The sequence below is a fragment of the Zeugodacus cucurbitae genome, chromosome X, assembly GCF_028554725.1.
Source record: "Zeugodacus cucurbitae isolate PBARC_wt_2022May chromosome X, idZeuCucr1.2, whole genome shotgun sequence".
In the NCBI taxonomy this organism is placed as follows: domain Eukaryota; kingdom Metazoa; phylum Arthropoda; class Insecta; order Diptera; family Tephritidae; genus Zeugodacus; species Zeugodacus cucurbitae.
Window position 1 is genome coordinate 31,257,406 of NC_071672.1, and position 21,794 is coordinate 31,279,199.

Below are 21,794 nucleotides of genomic sequence, written 5' to 3' on the forward strand. Positions count from 1 at the left end.
ATTGAGAGGATAAGGAAATTCGTTATCTCACGTCAGCCACTGCATTGGTCGCCTGATACTATTAATAGTGCAACAATGCAAAGTCACGTAGCTAATATTAAACATAGGCTCTAGATATAATTTTCTTTAGATTTAAGTTTTAGTTATAAATTGTAGCTTATAAGGTGCAGCAGTAGCTCACCAAATTATAATAAAATAAACAATTCAAAATAACATGTGTTGTTTAACTTATTTAACTTACATGTCCCACATGTAGAAACTTAATTGATAAATAAGTAATTTCAAGGGTTTGGAGAGTCCAAAATACTTTTTTTACAGACATGGATGCGTGTGATTTTTTTTCTATTTCCAAAAATAAAGAAAAACATTAAAGGGCCGTCTTTCGAACGCTGAAAAGGCCATAAGCAATTGGAAGAAATTAAATAAGAATAAACTGTTCAAGGCGTTGTACAAGAAAGGAATTGTCACGGTTTGGACATATAAAACTTTTTGAATTTATTTGCTTTATCAAGGCTACATAGTTGTTCAGAGAGATTGAGTGGGGAGATTCCGGGGTCTCCTAAAAGCCTAGGTAAAGAAGCAGCACTGAATAATTGGGTTTTTCATTCATTATTCAAACATATAAGATAAAAACAACAATGGTAATTTTATAGCCATATATCTAACAACCATTTGAAATAAAAAGTACACAATTTGTGGTCTTTAAACAACTATAATTTATCAAATATTTTCATTTACATACATATATACGTATGTACAATATAAAATGCCTTTCTATGTATTTATTTTAGCATACAAATGCGCCATATCCAGTCTGCTGCAATATGGGCCGACGAGAGCAAAACTGATCGGCTGCAGCTGTAGTGATTGCTGGAAAAGTTATGACACGCAAATCACCAGTTTCCGATATATGAAGTGCGTTGAATGACGTTAACTGCTTCAGTGGCAAAGATCCGCCAAGCCAAACTGTTGCTGCTGTATTGACTGGTGTACCAAATGTGTTTTGAAACTCTCCCGATATAGGATTGTACTGTGAGCAACGCGTTTTAGCTAATATGCACGATGAGATGTTCGTATAGAAATAAACACGGTCGAGGTTGTCTGTTAATGCTCTCGTGCCCAGGTTTTCCATATAACAAGTTGAAATCTAATAAAATAAAATAAAAAAATAAACGATTATAAACTTAAAGCTCTATCTATTTACTGATCGTAGAAAATAAATTCTAAAAAATCCCTAAAATACAGGCAGTGGGATGACCCCCTTAAGAAATAACAAATGTTGATGTGGAAATATTAATAGCTATGTCTGTCGATTTTGTGTATTTTTAGCATCAGGTCATTGTTATTAAAAAATATGCCAATTTAACCTCATTCGGATATCTTATCCAGCCTTAATCCAACGCAGAATCACACTTGCCAACATGTGCTACTTTGGACTGAGTAGGAAATTGAAAGGTAAAGTCCTCTCTCGACGAACAAAAATCGAACTCTATGTTCGATTCAGTACCCGCTGGTTGAAGCAGAATAAGAGGAAAGACCAAGTGGTAAGTGACCTGGTTATTTCGTCCCAAGCAGGTCTGACTACACGCCTCCGTCTAGGCGCGTTCCAGTCAACGGCATATTTTGTTATGTCGTTTACTGGTTTGTGTAAGATGTGTCCAATCCACACGCACTTTTGTTGCGTGAGGCTCCATACTGCTTGATTGGAGATTATATGCCGGGTAAATGCGTAGTATTCTACGAAGATATATAGTATCACAGCCATACAGCAAAACAGATGTAAGGGGTTACATGGGTTTCGTGGGTTCAAAAAATCGATTTTTTGTTTTTTTGGCTTATTAATTTCTACAACATCTCAAGAATATTATCCTAAATTTTCTAGTCGATAAGAATATTAGTTTGGCTCCAAGTCAGATATTACTCAAAACTTTAAACGCGTTTTTCTCGGAACCGTGTTTTCAAAGACGGTTGTCAAATTTTCTCGAAAACTACTCAACGGATCGGAAATTTTGCACAGGTGTTCAAGATACAATTTACGCGTGCTTGAACGAAGGATTTTATTTTCACTTACAACTATTTAAAAAAAAAAATGTCAAGTAAATTTGACCGAAATTTTATTTTTTTTTTAAATGTCTGCCAAAATTACAATTTTTTACTTTTTTTGTCTTTCCTTCGTTCAAGCACGAGTTTATGGTCTTACCTAAAACACTTATTTTTGTTTTTTTAATTTTGGATGATCCTGGCAGGAGTTATGCTGACAACGCGGGGGTCACCGGAAAGGAGGAGTTTTAATTTATTTTTTTGAAAATTTCAGAAATTATTCTTTAAATATGTATCTAAGTTTGAATTAAAATATAATTTTTACAAAGAAAAAAAAAATGATTGAAAATAGGCCATATTTTTCGCGACAAACCCCATGTAACCCCTTAAAAAAACGCTTTTTTATTCGAATGAATAACTATGGAGATTTCAATATGTTCTTAATTTGTACATATGGTTATAAAATATAGGATAAAGTAGACAAATCGCATGACTTAGGGGACAACAAGCAGTTGCTGTGCAGAAACTTACCAGACTTTGGGTATTAAAATGCCTCACGCAACGTACAAACTCACAATACCCCGTAAAACAAGGCCCAGTAGAAAATTCAGCAGGTAATGTCTCTTTTAAAGTTCCATCGATGGAAGCCTGTAAATTAGCAGCACAAACTGCATAACTGGAATTCGCTATATATAAACGGACACAATCATTCAATGATGAAAGTTGCTGAAGCCCATTAAGACTATTGCCGGCACGGAAGAAGCAACCATAACATGCATCACGGCTTTGTATCGATGTGGTTTGTGTCGTATTACAAAGCAAGTTCATCAGCGAAAGTAATTTTACACTGTAGAGAAATAATAAGTAAGTCAAGAAATAGTTTACACATTGAAAATAAATATACTTTTTCACTTTGAGCAGCAAAAGATATTACTTTTTACTTCTTTGAATTGACACAAAAACCTGCAAAAGCAATGCATAAACGAACCAAGAACAACAAAAAACAAGAATCGTTCAATTTTGTTAGTGTCAAGAAACTCTTTTCATAATTCGTTTTTATAATTCTTTAGCATGTGTTACACAATTAACCGTACTTTACCGTTACCTTTTCTTCGCGATGATACTTAAAATTAATTTCTGAATTAGTTCATGATTCATTTTTACTTTTTTCATATATAAAATACCGAAGGTTGCATATTTTAAATGGTCCAACTATTGTCCAATTGGATAAAAACGTTAGAAAGATATTAGACATGTTTTCTATGTCACTTCAAATGGTTAAAATGGGCTTGGCGTCACCCACTTTTGGGCCAGAAACCATATCTCAAGAACTACTCGACCAATTTACACGAAATTTGAAACTTAACACTTTCTTGATACCTTGATGTTACGGTTGCAAAATGGGTGAAAGCCTTTCACAACCACTCTTACTTCTCATGTGCACCATTTAAATTATCGGAATAAAATTGTGTCTCAAATACTGCAACTTATAAGTCTCTAAATATCGAATATAAGATCTCAATGCCAATGAATATTTTTTTGTAAAAAAGTGCAAAACTAGTATAAAGTGATTAAGCTCTTTCCATCGATACTATCAGGCACAACAAGTTGTTGAACTAAAACCAGGGGTCTCTACCGGCTACCATAGAGAATAACGTGGAAAAAGCCCATAAGATATCTGAGAAAACAGGCATCTTGAAGAACCGTGTGTACCGTCTCTGGTATAAGAGAACTGTCAGCAGACACAACCTGTATATAATGTTGTTTCAGCGCAATCCAAAGAAGATGCGGTCTGGTTTCGTGACTGCCCATGAGTAATTGATCCACTGGTACACACTACGGATTTCAACTAGCAAGCGTGTTCCGAAAAACGCGAACAACACTTCGGTTAAGGGCCTTGGAGACGATCAAATAAACTCATCAAATTCGTAAGTGTATTGGTGTCGGCCGCAAATTTGATCGTCCCCACTCATGCTTGACGAAAAAAAGCTTATTTGCCTTCGGACGTTCAACATGGACGGATGCGCGGACGAAATTAATTGCATATTGCGGTATATTGAACGTAGTAGTAGTAGTATTCGAGATGAGATGAGGAAGCAATATGAATTTATTTTAGGGATTTAGTTTTAAAAATTATTTTTTTAATAAAATTCCAGCAGATGCCAATAAAAATATCACCATCTGATTTTTACATGACAACCGAACTGACTCATAGCAAATTTAAAATGATGCTTAACGTGTTTATTTGACGGCAAAACACGAGTGAACATTACTCACTGTGAACTGATTATTTGATCGTCTCCAAGGGCCTTTAGCAGATAATTCACGTTTTGAGCCGGTCGATTGGCCACTAAGATCGTGTGATATCACACCGTTAGATTGTAGACCTCTGGTGATATGTATGTAAAGTCTAAAGTCTGTGCAGACAATTCCGTTTCGAATCAGTCTTTTGAGCTGGAGCAAATCATCACGCGTATCATACTCCAGTTACCAGTCGAAATGCTCGAGCACTGACCAACTGAGACGTAGCGGCGATCAACATTCAAAATTTATAATTAAAAAATATATGTTCTTTCGAATGATAATAAACATGATAAATACTTTTATAGCCATTCGGTATTTGTTGATTTTACATGTTAACGATATTTCGATTTAGAAAGATTTCGAGTCATAGAAGTTCAACTGTATTTATATTGCCTGAGTCTGTGGTAGACGTCCGATTGCTAACAAGCCAATATAACTTGAATTGTTATTAACAGCTTACTTTTTATCTGCACACACTCCAACGTTAGTAATTTTATTCCAATTCGCTGAGAAGCCGGGATTTATCTAGTGTAAAATTGAAATCAAGATTTGTATGTTACAAAAGAAGTGTCATAGACAAGTTGTAGGTACTCACAAAAGCGAATATAATCAGTAAAGTAATATAATTATTTTCCATCTTCATTTTCAAAGTTTTTCACATCACAAGAGTTTTTCACTTTGGACTAAACGCTGACTTTGCATAAATTCACCTCCTACTGCTATATTAAATTTGTTAAAAGTTTTTTATCCCGAAAAAATATGAACAATAAATTTCGAATAGAACACAACAGAAAATAAGTTTTCAATTAGTTTCAAGTTGTGCTGCACTAAGCAAAATGTTAACTGACTGTTTCTAATTCGGTGCAACCGCTAATAGTTATGTTTGCCGGAATTATTTTTTTTTTCAATTTTCAGTCCAGTAATCTTTTTAATGCCTTTATAATTATCCCACCATGTGTTCTGTACAAATAGTAAAACAACTTCACTGTCAAGCATTTTATGCATATGTATGCATTAATTATACTATACATAAAACGCTTGACGAATCGCTGAAAGTTTTATTGGGGAAATGGCTTCTCACTTTTTGTTTGCCTCTGAAATATTTACTATGATTATATAGCTAAGAGCTGCAGCACTTTTCATACAAAATTAATTTTTATACTCCACCACAACAAAATTAAATATAAATATAAGTTTTGCCGAAATCGGACTATAGCTTTTCAAGGCACCAGATATCGAACATGTGAACACCAAAGGTTTTGGCTAATATATTACCGGAAATATCGGTAATTCTGTGTCGCATTTTAACTTCGCCTAGCTCCAATATATAGGGTTTACAAAATTACGGTGGATTTTATACTTTATAAATCGGTGAGATATAATGAAGTGGTTATTATGTCGCTTGGTGGTGAAAATTAGTAAAATCGGTTCAGGAATTACCTCAGCAATTCAGACTTTATCTTCATCTTCTCCTTCTGCATATAACAATGTGTCATCCGCATTTTAAAAATTAGTTATGAAATTATTTCAAAAATTTTTATTTTCATTTCAATGTCATTTGCATATAGTATGAGTAGTATAGGTCCACGAATTGAACGCTGCGGTATTCCTTTCTCGATCCAACTACAAGCTCATATCCTCCCATTAAATCGTTGGTATCTATTTTCAATTTAGGATAGAATCAATTCCATTATACTTCTCAAATATTATGCATCTTATTTATTACGAGTACAATATCTCCATCGATTGTTTCAAAAGCCCGCTTAAAAAATAATGTGCTCCACTTGTCTTCTCTTCATCGATAATATAATTTATTGCGGTTTCACAAGAGTGATTGGAATTTCGCACAGCAGCACATTCCCCACTAAATATTCCATCAGCTGTTTTGTCTGATTGTCTAAGGACCGCTGATTATTCTCACTCTGCCATGCTGCAAAATCTTCCTTCAAGAGACGGTTAGCTCCAACAAAGGCTGTCCCAATGTCACTGTATAAATCACGACAAGGACCGCGTGTGCTGATTAAACGAGTGAAAGCGACTAGGAATGCCTGTGCCGACAGGTCATCTACAACTTCAATGTGTACAGCCTTGGTGACCATACATACGAATATGGCGAGGTATGTCTTGATGAGCGTTCGCGAACGTTTCGTTCCTGCACGTAGTGTGAAAGGTCCACAATAATACACACCAGATGAAATGAACGGCCGTGCTGCTCTGACCCTCTGCCCGGGTAAGGAAGGCGTTGCCTTTGGCATGATAATCGGGAATCGTGGATCATGTGCTAATTCGGCTTTATGAATTCGTCCACCGACTCGTACGATCTGGTTCTCGTCTAGAAATGGATTTAGAGGCAATATTCGAGAGGAGGATACCAAACCTGAACGAGACTTCAAATGTCAGATTTCATCTGCAAAATGTTCCTCTTGCGTTCCTGTGCGTCATCTAGTTCCTGCGCAACGATGACCGGTTGACGAAGATGTCGTCGGCGCTGTAACTAACGAAGAATAATGGCAATTGTGTCCAAGATGCGGGTAATTGTACTGAAACATTTAGTTAACAAAATAGTCTGTCCGTTTGGACGATGTGTATACAATGGATGTGAAACGAGTACAATCATCTTATTAGTGTTACGAGTTTCAGCGACTATAACTTCTGACTCGTCCTTGCTGAGCAAAGTATCGTTGTTAGTAGAATAGATCATGTGTGTCTCGTCCGGGCCATACCACCAAAGTGGGTGTACTAATAGCTCTTCAGGTGTGATGCCTCTGCTGGCACAATCAGCTGGGTTTTGAGCAGAACGGATGAGATGCCAGCGGGCGGGGGATGTCAGCTCCTGTATTCGACGAACTCGATTGCATATGAAAGGTTTCAGTGTTGTTGGATTCTTCTTTAACCAACACAATACAATCGCTGGAAGATGTAACTAGAAAGAGATGATTCATTAGCTAAGCACTTCATCATCTGACTATCGTTCGAATTCCATTTTCTCAAGGTAAACTGCCCTGCAAAGAGAATGACATCCACGTTCGCTGCTAGTTCTACTGCATCTGTAGCGCTTTCGCAACTTGTTAGAAAGTCATCAGCATAAAACGAGGTTAGTATCGCCGTTCGAGCAAATGCAGCTTGCTGTGTATTTGGTACCACAGTTGAATTGCCACAATCACATTGTTGCAGTGTACGAACTGCATTGTAAGGACTGTATGCAATCCCATATGTGAAGGTCTTTAAGCGGTACACTTGGATGTCGTCTTCCGGAGACTCTCGCCAGATGATTCGTTGATAATCGTGATGCTCAGGTGCAACCAACACTTGCCGGAACATTTTCTGGATGTCCGCACTTATCGCCACTCGATAGCGTCGAAAACGTAAAAGTATACTACTATGAGAATCCTGAAGCGTTGGACCAACCAGTTGAATGTCGTTCAGTGAGACTTCAGTGCTGGTAGGTGCCGAAGCGTTGAACACCACGCGGAATTTCGTTGTGACCGCATGATATGGAATATAGTAGCAGTTAGTGTGATCGTAGGGTGATTGTACCAATTCCATATGCCCAAGTGCGGCATACTCTTTCATGAATGTAATGTAGTTTTCTCTAAGAACTGGATCTGCAACCATGCGACGCTCCAATATATGAAACTGCCTTACTGTACGAGTCACCAAGTTCCGTTGCATTTCGTTGCAGGGGTAACCGTACAATATAACGGCAGTCTGAGGTACGGCTATGTGTGGTTTCGAAGATCTGCTCGCATTCGTTCTCTTGCGAATCGTCAACAACCGTTATGTCCTCCATTTGCCAAAACTTACTCACCAGTTCTTCTAAATGGTGGTCTTCTCTCTCTACTAACGTGTTGAGTGTGAGCAATGATTCCTCGATTGTTCCAGGGGTACCAAACTGGTCGTCCGCCAAAGCTAAGCCTTTCAAGTATGGCCATTAGGCATAGAACAAATTTTGACGAAAAATTTGGCATACTACCACGTGGTGGCAAATATTGTACAAGTAAAGAATATCACTTTTTTTAGGTGATTTCAGTTCAAAAACGTTCCGCCCAAAAACGGATTTCTAACTACGCTCTCGTCTCGTCAGATGTAAAGACATTGTCGCGCGCACAGCTGTGTTATTATTATATTGAATCAGAATTTTCTGAAGAAAAATTAGTTTGGGGTGGGTGGGGCACTTCCCTTAGGTCTATTAAAAGGCGTTTGGAATAATAGGAAGATTATTAGTTAAAAAAATATCTATTATTATGAAGAAAAACGTGTACAGTGTACAAAACTTTTTTTGTTATATTTTTTAGCAGTTCTGATAAAAAAGTAATTTCGTTTTGCGCGGAAACTTTTTTGCAATTTCACAAAATAAAAATAATGGGGTTCATACTCTTTTATTCTCTATTCGACTATGGTATGTCGTTTTTCGTATTTGCAAAAATTGTAAAAAGTTATATGCCTAATGGCCATTGCTTCATGTCAATCTTCACTGCTGGAGTCGGAGAAGTAATGGACGATAAAACCAAGGCATCAATTCGCATCTCAAAATTAGTTGTTGTTGATCTCAGAGTGAAGGTCACGCTGCCGTTAACTTGAGTACTAGCAGAACCTACTCCTTCTACCATTACGTTACATTTTCGTCGATATAGTTGCAAACAGTTAGCTAGTCGGTCCGTTACGAAGCTAACCTGGATCACATAAGACCCGGGCCACTCGCTGCACCGATGCGTTTCCAATGGCATATACAATGCTGTTGCTAAAAGAGTGATCGGCTTTGGATTGACAACGAGGGACCTGACGGGTGCTGCTAGTCATGCTGTTGAGGTTGTCTGCACCTCAGCAGGCACGTTAGCAGATACTGGTGAAGTAAGTGAAGATCAAAGCGTTGACGCATTATTGACCTTAGCTCGGCATAAGATTGAGTTGTGCTTGCGACCACAATTTCGGCAATTACCTGAGGAACACTGCCTTAGCGAATGACCAGCACGTAGGCAGTTGTAACACAACTGCAATCTCCTAATCGCCTCAAATCGTTGCTCTAGATTGAGGGCGAACACTGTAGGACACTTAGCGATTCCATGTGGTAAGCTGCAATAAGCACACAACGCTGCGTCTGTAGTCGCGACATGCGTCCTCACTGGCCGTTGTTGCTGACACCCCATTAACGCAGCCGATGGTTCCGGAGACAGGCTATGAGCATGTCTTTCGAGAAACTTCAATATATCTTCTAACTGTGGTATGTCTGTAGGAGAGCATGTCATACACCAATCCTGTTTGGTTACAGCTGGAAGCTTAGTCACCACGATTGGCACAGCTATTGTATCCCAGTGATGTATAGGAATATCCATCACCCGCAGAGCACGCAGTGACTCATGAACCGCGTCCACAATTGACAGCAACGATTGTGATGACTCCAGGGTAGCTGCCTTAAGGTTAAGAAAACGGGATACGTGTAGTTCCGCTAGCTGCTTTTTGTTGTCGTAGCGTTCCTTCAGAGCATTCCACACCTCTTGATAGCCACCCTAGTAGATTCCTCCAATTAAGGGAACTGAGGCTACATTGACTGCCTGACGAAGTTTGCCCAACTTAAATGCTTCCGGGTATGCCGAGTGATGAACCAGTGTTTCAAACGCATCTTTGAACGCTAGCCACTTGTCTCCATCGAATGACGGAATAGCTAACGAATCTAACTTAAGATCAACCAAGTGGCCATCCAGCGATGATATGGGGCAATCGCGCGCTCCATCGGTGACATTGATTCGACCTTTGACGATGAGATTAACCGATTGAGTTTACTGCATACTTCCTTGTAAAGCTCCTCCACTGCTTCCCAAAGCGCATCATGTGAACCCATCTCGGTGGGCGTAGCTCCTCCAATCAGATGATTGTGATTCTCCTCGAATCGCCCGAAGTGTGCTTCAACTGATCTGAGTTCTTGTTTAAGATGAAAAACATCCAGATCTTCCATGACGCCATCAGAAAAACGTGCGTGTATACGCTTAATTGAATTTACCGCAGATGTACGCCAGTTGAGTTCCGCCATGAAAAATACTCAACCGTATTAACACACAAAATTTAAATATTTGTCTTCACAGGAGGCACCAAAAAATGTTAAATAATTAATTTTACAGCGGGTAGAGTTCCTATTGAATCTTACGTTTATTTGACAGCTTGACCGTATAACTTGACATCAGAAAAAGAAGGATTAGTGCATGTATGTCCTGCACTTTGTATAGTAGTTTGTAGGAATTTGAAATACCGTAACATTGCATACGCGTAAACAAATAGCATAGCAAACAGAAGTGGATGATAAAAGAAAGTGTTTACTCAGATGAGTAATTATACTTACGTGGAATTAAATACGACCGCAATAATAAGGAAATTCTAAAGGTAAATGTAAATTTGAAATACGGTAACATTGCATTCGCGTAAACAAATAGCATAGCAAACAGAAGTGGATGATAAAAGAAAGTGTTTACTCAGATGAGTAATTATACTTACGTGGATTTAAATACGACCGCAATAATAAGGAAATTCTAAAGGTAAATGTAAATACACGATTTCAAGAATATGCAAAAGTTAACAATTTATTTCACTTCAATTCAAATCGCACAAGAATGAGATGGAATAACAATGTTGTTGGTATTAATTGGGGGCACACTGCTCACACGGAACACACTCGAGTCGAAAAAGACAATCAGACCGCAATAAAATTGGAGGCGCACCAAATTGCATAACCTTCTGGTTCACGAGTAAAAGCGAAAGGGAGCCAATCCCAATCGGATGGCTCCTTTTTAATAACTTGGGTGGTGAATATTAGCAAGTTCAGTTCGTTGGTGATGGTTTGGTTGATGTCTTGTTTGATGGGTTGTGTTGTGTGTTGCATGTGTGTGATGAGTGTGGTGATGTGTGTCGTGTGCGATGTGATTTGCAGGTGATGTACATAGGTCGTATGTCATGTGAACAGAAAGAAAACAAAGTAAGCATAGATAAGGCATTGCTAGATAAGAATTATAACAATTAGGAATAAACTTAAATATTAGGAATAAAATTAAAACTATTAATTTTAAACATACAGTTTTTAAAAGTTTTTCTATTGTTTCGCGTGTGTTAATTGGCCTAAATTCTTCCCCTTTTTTTGTTATATGCATATTTGCTGCATAGGAGTTATTAAATATTTCTTCAGTGACTGCGGTTATAGCAGTTATCTCTAAGCAATTCTTTCTGTATTTTATCAAAATCTGATTTTTACAAAATGTATACAATTCTTCATTAGTGATTTCCTTAAATTTAAATACGCTGTTTACATTCTCAATACATACATATGTGGTCTATTGTTCTACTAGACGCAAACGTTGCCCTGCGCGAAATTATTGGTTTTGAAAAGAAAAAAGTGGAAGTGGAAAAGTGGTTGTGTTGAAAATATTTATTTGCGATTTTTCTATTTTTTTTTTCAATGGAACGCAGCTGGATAAACAACAATTTTTGTTTTCAGTTCCGGTGCGTAAATGTACAGATAATATGGTTTTTCAACTCACATATCACATTATTCGATGGCTGCGTCACAATCAGTCGGGTTAAAGTACGGCGTATGAAGTTTGCGAAGTATAGACAGATCCAACTTTGAGACGCAAATGATGCAGCGGCATGCCAGTAGGGATGATGTATCGATGTCACTTTCAGCGATGTTTTATGTCGATGTTTTATATAAAAATTTTACTTCACACCTTCACATTTTTTCGGGTATTAACCCGAAACCCTCTATTTGGATAACCTTTATTACATTGGAATTAGATTTTTGTAAAATACGGAGAATTCGTTAAGGGAATGTGCGCTTGGCCTGCGGTTACTTTTATGATTTATTTATACAATTTACATAATTCTGGCGTAGGCTACTGCGTTTGATCAGAGATTCAAATTACTTCATTTTAAAGATGCTAGGGCTAAAGGAAATACTTTTTTTTTGTTTCATAGCGCGATTAATTTGCGCTGATACAACGGAATCTTCGGATGAGTGTGAAACAGAATACTCGTTTGATGTTTGGAACCAGAATAAACATTTGGTCCACCAAAAGGTGAAATGAAATCTGTCAAATTTATCTACAATTACAGGGACGGAAGGTTGAAGAGAAAGTGTATCTCGGCTGTTACCCCTACCAATCAGAAGTCTATAGAATTTGGGTTGACATGAATACTGTGTTTCCGGAGTTGTATAAATAGGCTTATTAATATTTACACATTGTAGCCTCTTCAGTGCCGAGTAAACGACTGTTTTCAAAACCCAGGGCAACTATCACGCAGAAGTAAAATCGAAAAGAAATTACAGTGAAGAAATTTTCCATATCGTTGTTTTGAAATTCTGTTATTTATTGAGAAAAAACTTTAGCAGACATATAATGCTAAGTGAAATAAAATGTATCAACTTAAGGCGTACTACTACCTATCGTAGTTACGATAATTTTAACCAATGTTCGGATAAACATTCGCGATGGATTCATCTTTCGTTGATGTCAAACCATTGGAAGTACAACCGGAATTTGGACATTTCCAATTCTTAGCAGTTCTTCTGCGGTGCTATACTGTTGCAGGTACAACGTTTGGTGTGATTAACGTGGGTACCTGCCGATGACGGCCTTACTCCACGGTGCTCAAATGCACAGCGGATCAAATCAATGCGAAGATCAGCGCCCCGAAAATGCAATGCATTACTCGGTACCAATTGTCGTGTGGAATGGACACATTAACCACCTTGGTGGGGTTCGAGGCCTATCTAATACCTCGCCGTATTTTGGGTCCGGGACCGGGTTGCAATGCAACTCCACATTGAGCGACCAAGATCACTCTACCCGCATTCGGGTATTAACAACAACCTCCACGATACTCCCCGAGGGGCCAGTCCGCATGAGCAGGTTGGAGCGAACTCCAAGGGCTCCGTGCTACCAGAATTAAGTCTCCGGTCAGACCTCGTAGCCGAAACTACTACCAGTTGAGCTTCCATCCAGCTCTGTACTGGTGACCAGGGTTTGAGCTCAATACTCTCATCCAATTCACACCCCATTCATACGAGAATCTAACCCCGGTTTTCAGCTAATTGCCTTCGCCGCCTAAACAACACACGCGGAAACCTTTCAAACGACCCTAACTGTTCGGCATTCCGACTAGTGGAAATCACACCAATAACATCTAACCCTCTATCAGTCCAACTAATCCCTATACAGCAAGGTCCCTAATGCCTCAGTACATCCGGCATTCCGCTATAACATGCACCCCATCCTCAACACGCGCTCCACACATACACTCTGACCTACCTGTAAGGTGTCTCATATGCAGAAATGCATTCAGAGGCACGTGCCCCGAAAGACAGAATCAGACAGAATCTGAAGTCTGGGTTTCCTTCTACATACCTAACGTCCCGGATGTACTCATAAGTCACCCGACCATTGAAGCTGTTGTCCAACGGTCTTGTCACCTACACCTGACCCTATCATCTAGAAGACTTTTGCTCCCTAGATATCCCTCCCCCTCCACATCATCATGGGAAATCAACTCGTTCCGAATTTTCACACTCAGACCCCTTCTTAACCTGAATGACACAGCACGCTGTATGACGACCACGTCAAGAAGGCATCCGAAGAAACGGTGCGACATACAGGCAGCATCATGCAACGCTTCACGGAGAGGAGCTTTCGGCGACCAAAGGCCGTCGTAGCTGTTTTCCACCATACAGCTGTCCAAGCAGAGAGTCCATCATGAGGGTTCATGGGTTCCTGCGGACAGCCACGAGCCACTCCAATCTCCATACTCCCATTCATTCTAACGATAGAGGCCTTTCTGTCCGAAAAATAACTCCGCCAGAGAGTAATCTCCGGCCAGCCAAGTTCCTCTAACCGTTGTATCACTCGGTCCCACATTAGAAAGTCAAACGCCCCCTTGAAATCAACAAATATGCCAGGGACATATTTGCTTTCATTCTCCCTAACCACACTCTGAACATACATTCACGCATATTCCACACTGCGTCCTTTCCTGAACCCATACTGACTATCCGATCACATACCCCGCGTTAGCTCCTGAAGTCGTTCCACCCTAACCCTCTCCAGCACTTTTCAAAGCACCGAAAAGAGGCTAATGCCCCGATAAGAACGAGGATCACTCCTGATCTTATCAGGGGACTTCGGGAGTGGGACGACACTTTTTCACTCACGTGGAAAATATCCCTCCCACACGTACTTATTATAAATGACCTCCAAGTATTCCGGAATGAACTTCCACAAGCTTTTACACATCTCTCCGTTCAAACCATCAAAACCAGGGGGCCGTTTTGACCTAACCAGACCAAAGACGTATCGTATCATCTAGTGAAGGAACAGGTACCTCTTGTGCTTGAGGTGCCTGAACCTCTGCCCTAGGAAAGAACGCTCCTAACAGAACCTTCGCACACTTTCTCCAAGTTGATAACACAGTGTCGCCAACGCGAGAGGTGATATCCTCCCTCTTGCGACCCCTGCAGATCCTATAGACCTGACCCCAGGGGTCATCCCTATTCTCCCCCACGAAACTCCTCCATTATTCTTCTTTAATTTTTACAAGCATATCATCGCAGAACTAAACTCATATCTAATCTGGGACAGCCTATCAGAATTGGACCGTCAAGCGCGTAGAAGCTTTCGTCGCAATCGCCGGACAGTCCTCCTTTTCAGGGTTAACTCATGCGTCCACTACTTAATTCTCCTATTCTTAAAACTTTCAGGATTTGGTGCTACTATCAGGGGCCACCTTCGGTTGGGGGAAGGATCCCCCACAACCCGCCCTTAACGTGTCGACCTGACCGCGGTAACTACCGGTCACGGTAACTACCGGTCTCGGTAACTACCGACATCATGAGTGCCTCGTACCTCGATGAAAGCTCCATCAGCCCCTTTGCAGTCGTGACTTCGAAGTTCTTCGACCCGAAGACCAAGGCGCTTCCTTCGGCTGTCACTGCCTTCATGGCAGCAACATGGCTGATAGCACCTCCCCCATCATACTCCCTTATTCTCTCCCTTCTTCACCGATCCCTTTCCACTCGCGACGCCATTTTCTGCTACGTCAGTGCCGCTTTTCGCCTCGCCCGACTTCACCGAACATGTGGGGTGAACAACCGCTTTTTCAGCGGTGCCACCTATTCCGTTACCACTACCGCTCCCGTCCCCCGATTTCGCCAACAACGGTGGTGAAGGACTTAACCCTCCTCCTCCGTGGTGGAGGCATTTCTGCCTTCGGACTACCCTCAGGCAGGCAGTTCAGGTAAAACCCGAGAACAGCGCTCTCCAAGCGCGTGCGACTGAACGCACTGAATATGCTAACCTCTATGTAGACCCGCTCTGTAGCAGTCACTACCCAGGCGGTCGATTAAAGCGCTCTCACGAGGGCACAGCCCGAAACTCCAGCCAACGGCCTGGAAAGGATTACTCAGAAAGACCGCTGGATGGATCATTGTCCCCGTAACGGTCGCGAGTCAACCGCTGTGGCACTGCACCAAATCGCACCGTGGGCTCCACTTCTACGACCGCAATCTACACACCAGTCAGCTACTTCAGCACTTGGACAGTCGCTGGCACCCTTTGGGCGAAACTGTCCGAGCAAACCCGATACAGGTGCAACTGAACCCGCACAGCACTCACTGATAGACCAGCCAGCAGGAATACCAACAACACGGTAAACCACTGAAACTGTGCGACAGTCCACCAACAACAACTGTGTAGATACCCACGCTACTTTAATAACAACAATGTTGTACTTACCAAGTCTACCAAAACTGTACAAAAACGCACGTCCGTACGGAAAACCGTAACCACGCGCGCCCAAAAAATGCGGAGAATGCACAAAATTGTGCACTCACACAAAATCACACGCGACCGTAACAACTACAACACGGCACTACTTACTCACGGCAGGCAACGGTGCCTATACTCCACGTAAACAAATGACCGCACAAAAGAAAATACGGAAAAATCGCAACACCAATTCGCCTGGAAAAAATTCACCAAGAAAATCGTGATGGGCTCGCACGTTTATTCGCGTCGAAAGCCAACTAAGGAATATAGGTACAATTGCATATTTATAGTCAATCCGTTGTGGTTTTCACGCCACAATCGGATGACCTGAGACATGTGTTCAATTCATCCGCCGTTGTTGATTTCGAAATAACAGAAGTGAAAAATCGCCTGCTAACAGGAGCATTACGCCACCAAAGTGACGTTTATTATTCCACAGAACTTTCACTGTTCTGTCAAGTGGTCCTAGAGAATTGAACTCATCTCATACTATCAGTTCACAATTCTTCAACATTTTGCCATAACTGATTGCGTTGCAAACATGTGTTTCATTGATATGCATGTTTAACGGATGCTTCAGTGCCGAATGTGCCGTTCTTCCAACTTCTAGTAGCGTTGCAGCAATTCCAGTAGATGCGAGAGCCAACGCAATGCCATTTTGAGATCTTATTGTTGCCAAAATAATCGATATCAGTAACGTTTTCCTAGTTCCGCTGGGCGTATCAAGAAAAAATAGTCCACTGCTTCCATCATTGACAGCCTTCATCAATTCATCATAGGCACTCTTTTGCTGCTCATTAAATAATGGAATTAATTGAACATTTCTTGATACTTGTTGCTCCAAAGTTATTCTGTCGTATGCTCGCTCACATTTCAATGTTCGGTTCAGTACATTTTGACGATTTGGCACTGGCATATGAATTTCAGTCAATAGTTTGTCACTCATAATCAGGCATGGGCAAAGTCTTAGTAGGTGCTAAAAGAGCATAAGTGATCGTATACGTACACACACCGATTGTCACTAACACGCACAAGCGAAGAACGTAAAACGAGCACCTACGATGGGACAATACGATAAATAAACGACGATAAAATCAGTCTGCAATCAGCAGTTGACTGTGCAGGTCGATGCGGACGAAGTTGTATATTTTACGTATGAAATGAAAACCATTTTTTCATTATAAAATAGCACTAATTTACTTTTTTAAATTATTATATTACCCAATTTTACTATAATTTATATTAAATATAAATTATTATTAATTTTTACATTTTGTGGTGGTGCCCATCCCTGCTCATAATCAAACACATACAACACGTTGGGCACTTTTGTGGGTGAGCATTTTCAGCCGTTCTCGCGACAGATGAGATTTTACACAGATATATTGAGCTGTTAAATACAACGAACAACTACGACTTGAACACACTAACATTGACGTGACGGGAAGGGTTGGCGACGAACAATGTACGAGGCGGGGTATTAGACCAACAGAGGTGGGGCCAAGTAAATGCAACTTGTGACTGAATGCATTTTGACCACCACGTACGTATGAGTGTAACTCAACCATCCTCCCGACGTAATACTTGACGGTGGTACCGGGGGGAACGGTACAAGACGGTAGGAGGTTTAGTTCGGATTAAAGTTCCACACTGACTTGGGGTTCAGGCTTTCGATGCTTCCTCCTCGTAAAAAAAAAAAAAAAAAAAAAAAAACAGATATATTCCTCGTGTATTCTTATAATATATGTATACTATACGCGCTCTCGCGACAGACGAGATTACATACCTATATGTATACTCAGAGTGTATAGGTATGCGAGAGCGCTGCATGCTATACGCAGTCTTTGCATGGGCATTCGTTTGTGCCCTCGCGACAGACGAGATTAAGAGTTTTTATACTCTCGCAACAAAAGTTGCTAAGAGAGTATTATAGTTTTGTCCACATAACGGTTGTTTGTAAGTCCTAAAACTAAACGAGTTAGATATAAGGTTATATATACCAAGTGATCAGGGTGACGAGTAAAGTTCAAATCCGGATGTCTGTCTGTCCGTCCGTCTGTCCGTCCGTGCAAGCTGTAACTTGAGTAAATATTGAGATATCTTAATGAAACTTGGCACACGTGTTCCTTGGGACCATAAGAAGGTTAAGTTCGAAGATGAGCGGAATCGGTTCACTGCCACGCCCACAAAATGGCGATAATCGAAAACACATAAAGAGCTATAACTAAGCCATTAATTAAGCTATGAAAGTGAAATTTAGTGCAAAGGATTGTTCTGAGAAGGGGAATATGTGGATGTAATTTTTTGGGAAAGTGGGCATGGCCCCGCCCCCTGCTAAGTTTTTTGTATATATCTCGTAAACTACTAAAGCTAGCATTTAATTATATAGTACAAAAATGGATAAAATCGGATTATAACCACGCCCACCGCTCATACAAAGGTTACGTTGAAAACTGCTAAAAGTGCTTTAATTCAGTAATGAAAACCAACAGAAACCTTAAATTTCATTATAAAGAACGTCCAGAAGACCTGCACTCAAAATGGTAAACAAAATGTTTAATGGGCGTGGTTTTGGTTTGTAATACTTTCCTGGCATCCCAATGGTATGTTGTGAAAATAGTCCAAATCGGATCACAACCACGCCTACTTCCCATATACCAGAACTTTGAAGTCGATCTGAATCGTGTACTTAACAATATATAAAGTAAGCACTAGTGAAGATATCGGAACAGAACTTTTATAACATCACTTTCAGTATAAATGTTTATTTGGTCTCCATTCTAGTTATCTACACCTTAAAAGTCTAATCATCATTTGTTGGTGGTGAAGCCCACGACCCCCTAACAAGCAGCTAAACCGATTTTTGAGCACCCCAATCGTACGTTCAACAATATTTCTACCTTGCCAATGTCGTTTATTAAATACACTTTTAGGAGATCCATACATAGTATATCGAAATGGAGTTAGTAAATAAGTTTGCAAGACATATCTAGCTTCCCTTGTAGATGATAAATATGTTAAACAATGTTTCAAATATGATACGTATTTCAACGTATGTATACCCAAAACAATACTCCGAAAACCGCCAAGATTTTCTGCTGCACGCTGCCGTTATATATATATACAATGTCGGACAAAACATATTGGACTCATACCTATGAAGTACGTTATCATCTCCTATACTCACAATTATTTTTGTAAATATAAAAAAATAACTTGTAGAATAACTATGTATTTTATGAAAACATACAAAATCTTAGACATTATTTGACTCCTTGGCTTTTTTTACATGCATTTTATTTTACGACAATCTTGCAACACAATGCGACAATGAATGCCATTTGCAGTGGCATTCATGACATGTTTACAATTAATTCACAATCAGCTGATATTGCCACAATATTGCCAAAGAGCGCTCATTTAAATAATGTTGTCATATTGAAAATTGCCATTTGTATATAATTGCGACGCTAAATGAGTACCACAACTGATTGTTGTGTAATATTTTATAGCATAACAATTATTTTTAATTTTTACGTGTTCCTCTTGTTCCTTGTATATGAATGGAACCATAATGCATTTGACTCGATGTAGAGACCTATCACCAATCCCGGAAAACTTCCCCATATCATAATGCCACCTAATCATTCTTAACCGTACCTTGTCAGTATCGGGATGTAATCCTTAATTTTTTGGTCGGCTAACACTTCTCATTCTGTCTGAGTATTTCAAATTAAATACTAATTTTTCAGAGAAAATTATTGTTTTTCATCGTTCCACTGACCAGTTATTGTGTTCCCCAGGAAATTGTAATCGTTTCAGTCGATTTTTTCTTGATATAAAGGGTTTTGGCTGCTCTTTAGCTTTTTAGCCCAACTGCATAGAATATCGAAATCGTCATATATAGTATATGAGGGCTGAGCTAATTCCTGAACCGATTTCACTCATGATCACCAGCAAGGTACACTGTATTCAAGACTATATGCTCACTTAATGCACAATTAGATGATATTGTCTCGCATATTAACAAGAGTCCGACCGATTAATCGGCCTTGGCATCGGCACAAAATTCAGAACCGGCACCCGCCATATTTGGCCGATTCTTTCTACTTCCTTTGAATTACACTTACATAATTTTTTTTTACTTTCTTGATTTCTTAAAAGCCTAAAATATACAGTCTTCTGTTCACTTTATAAAACACAGTTAGTTTTGTATTTGCATTCCTCACGATGATAATATTAGGTTGGAAAACATCTTCCTTCCGCCTTTTTATCTTTTGAATTTCGCAGCTATGTATATTATTATTATATATATATATATGTACAGAGATCGTACCTGGCAATACATCTGGTCTTGACATAACCTACAAAATGACGATGCATGATTAGTTTGGATATTGCGTTCAACATTTAAAGACTGGTAAAAAGTTCACTAACGCCGAAATTCGCGTTATTTTAAAGTTTACCTTTGTTTAGGCAAATCTCCTAGAGAAACGTTCCGTGATATCAATGATGTTTTGGGGGATGATACTCTATCACTTCGAACTGCGGAGGTGACGACGAATACCGATCAAATCTTGGAAAACATCGAGTTAGTCCGGCTTGTGGCATCTCGTGACATCGCCCACCTCTCCAACTCCTTCTCCCTCTCCAAAACAGGGAGGTACGAATGACTACCTCACCACCGTTAATTGGCTTCACTTCGTGAACGCGCCCTCCATGGGAAGGTCCAACCTCCTTAACGACCTTCTTAATCACCTCCTTGGAGGAAGCCGCAGGAGCGTTGCTCCACACCACCACCGACCAACGGGCTTCGGCAATGCCGGAGCTATCGCTTCCAACACACGCCGATTCAGCCGGAGCCAAAGCCGCAACCGACATCTTCGGTTGGGGGAAGGATCCCCCACAACCCGCTCTCACCGCGTCGACCTGACCGCGAAGATGGGCTTTCTCGGTAACTACCGTCATCAGGAGTGCCTCGTACCTCGAGGCAAGCTCCATCAGCCCCTTCGCAGTCGTGACTTCGAAGTCCTTCGCCCCGAAGACCAAAGCGCTTACTTCGGCCGTCACTGCATTTTTGCATTCGGACTACTCTCAGGCAGGCTGATACGCCGCCGAACCACTAGCGCAGAAGCCACCCGTTCAGATGAAATCCGAGAACAGCTGCTCTCCAAGCGCGTGCGACTGAACGCACTGAAGATGCTAACCTCTACGTAGACCCGCTCTGTAGCAGTCCCCACCCGTGGCGGTCGATTAAAGCGTTCTCGCGAGGTCACAGCCCACAACTCCAGCCAACGGCCTGGAAAGTGTTACTAAAAAGACCGCCGGACGGATCAATGTCCCCGTAACGATCGCGAGTCAACCGCTGTGGCACTGCACCAAGTCGCACAGTGGGCTAACAGTCCACTTCTACGACCGCAATCTACACACCAGTCAGCTACTTCAGTACTTGGACAGCCGCCGGCACCCTTTTGGCAAAACTGTCCGAGCAAACCCGACACAGGTGCAACCGAACGCTAGACGCTCAGCACAGCACTCACTGGTAGGCGATCCAGCCAGCAGGAATACCAACAACACGGTAAACCACTGAAACTGTGCGACAGCCCACCAACAACAATTGTGTGAAGTACACGTCGTACAGTGAACCCG

At 40.6% G+C, this 21,794-nt stretch overlaps 1 protein-coding gene across 1 annotated transcript; it reads right to left on the bottom strand.

Moving 5' to 3' along the window:
• Positions 1-597: 597 nt before the first annotated feature.
• Positions 598-17,842, bottom strand: LOC114804697 (uncharacterized). The gene is made up of 4 exons (XM_029044097.2): positions 4,940-17,842; positions 4,805-4,869; positions 2,572-2,887; positions 598-1,147 (listed from the first exon to the last, which is right to left on the bottom strand). The coding sequence occupies exons 1-4, from the start codon at positions 4,985-4,987 to the stop codon at positions 788-790; spliced, it is 789 nt and encodes a 262-aa protein (XP_028899930.1). The 5' UTR covers positions 4,988-17,842; the 3' UTR covers positions 598-787.
• Between the last annotated feature and the right edge of the window lie 3,952 nt (positions 17,843-21,794).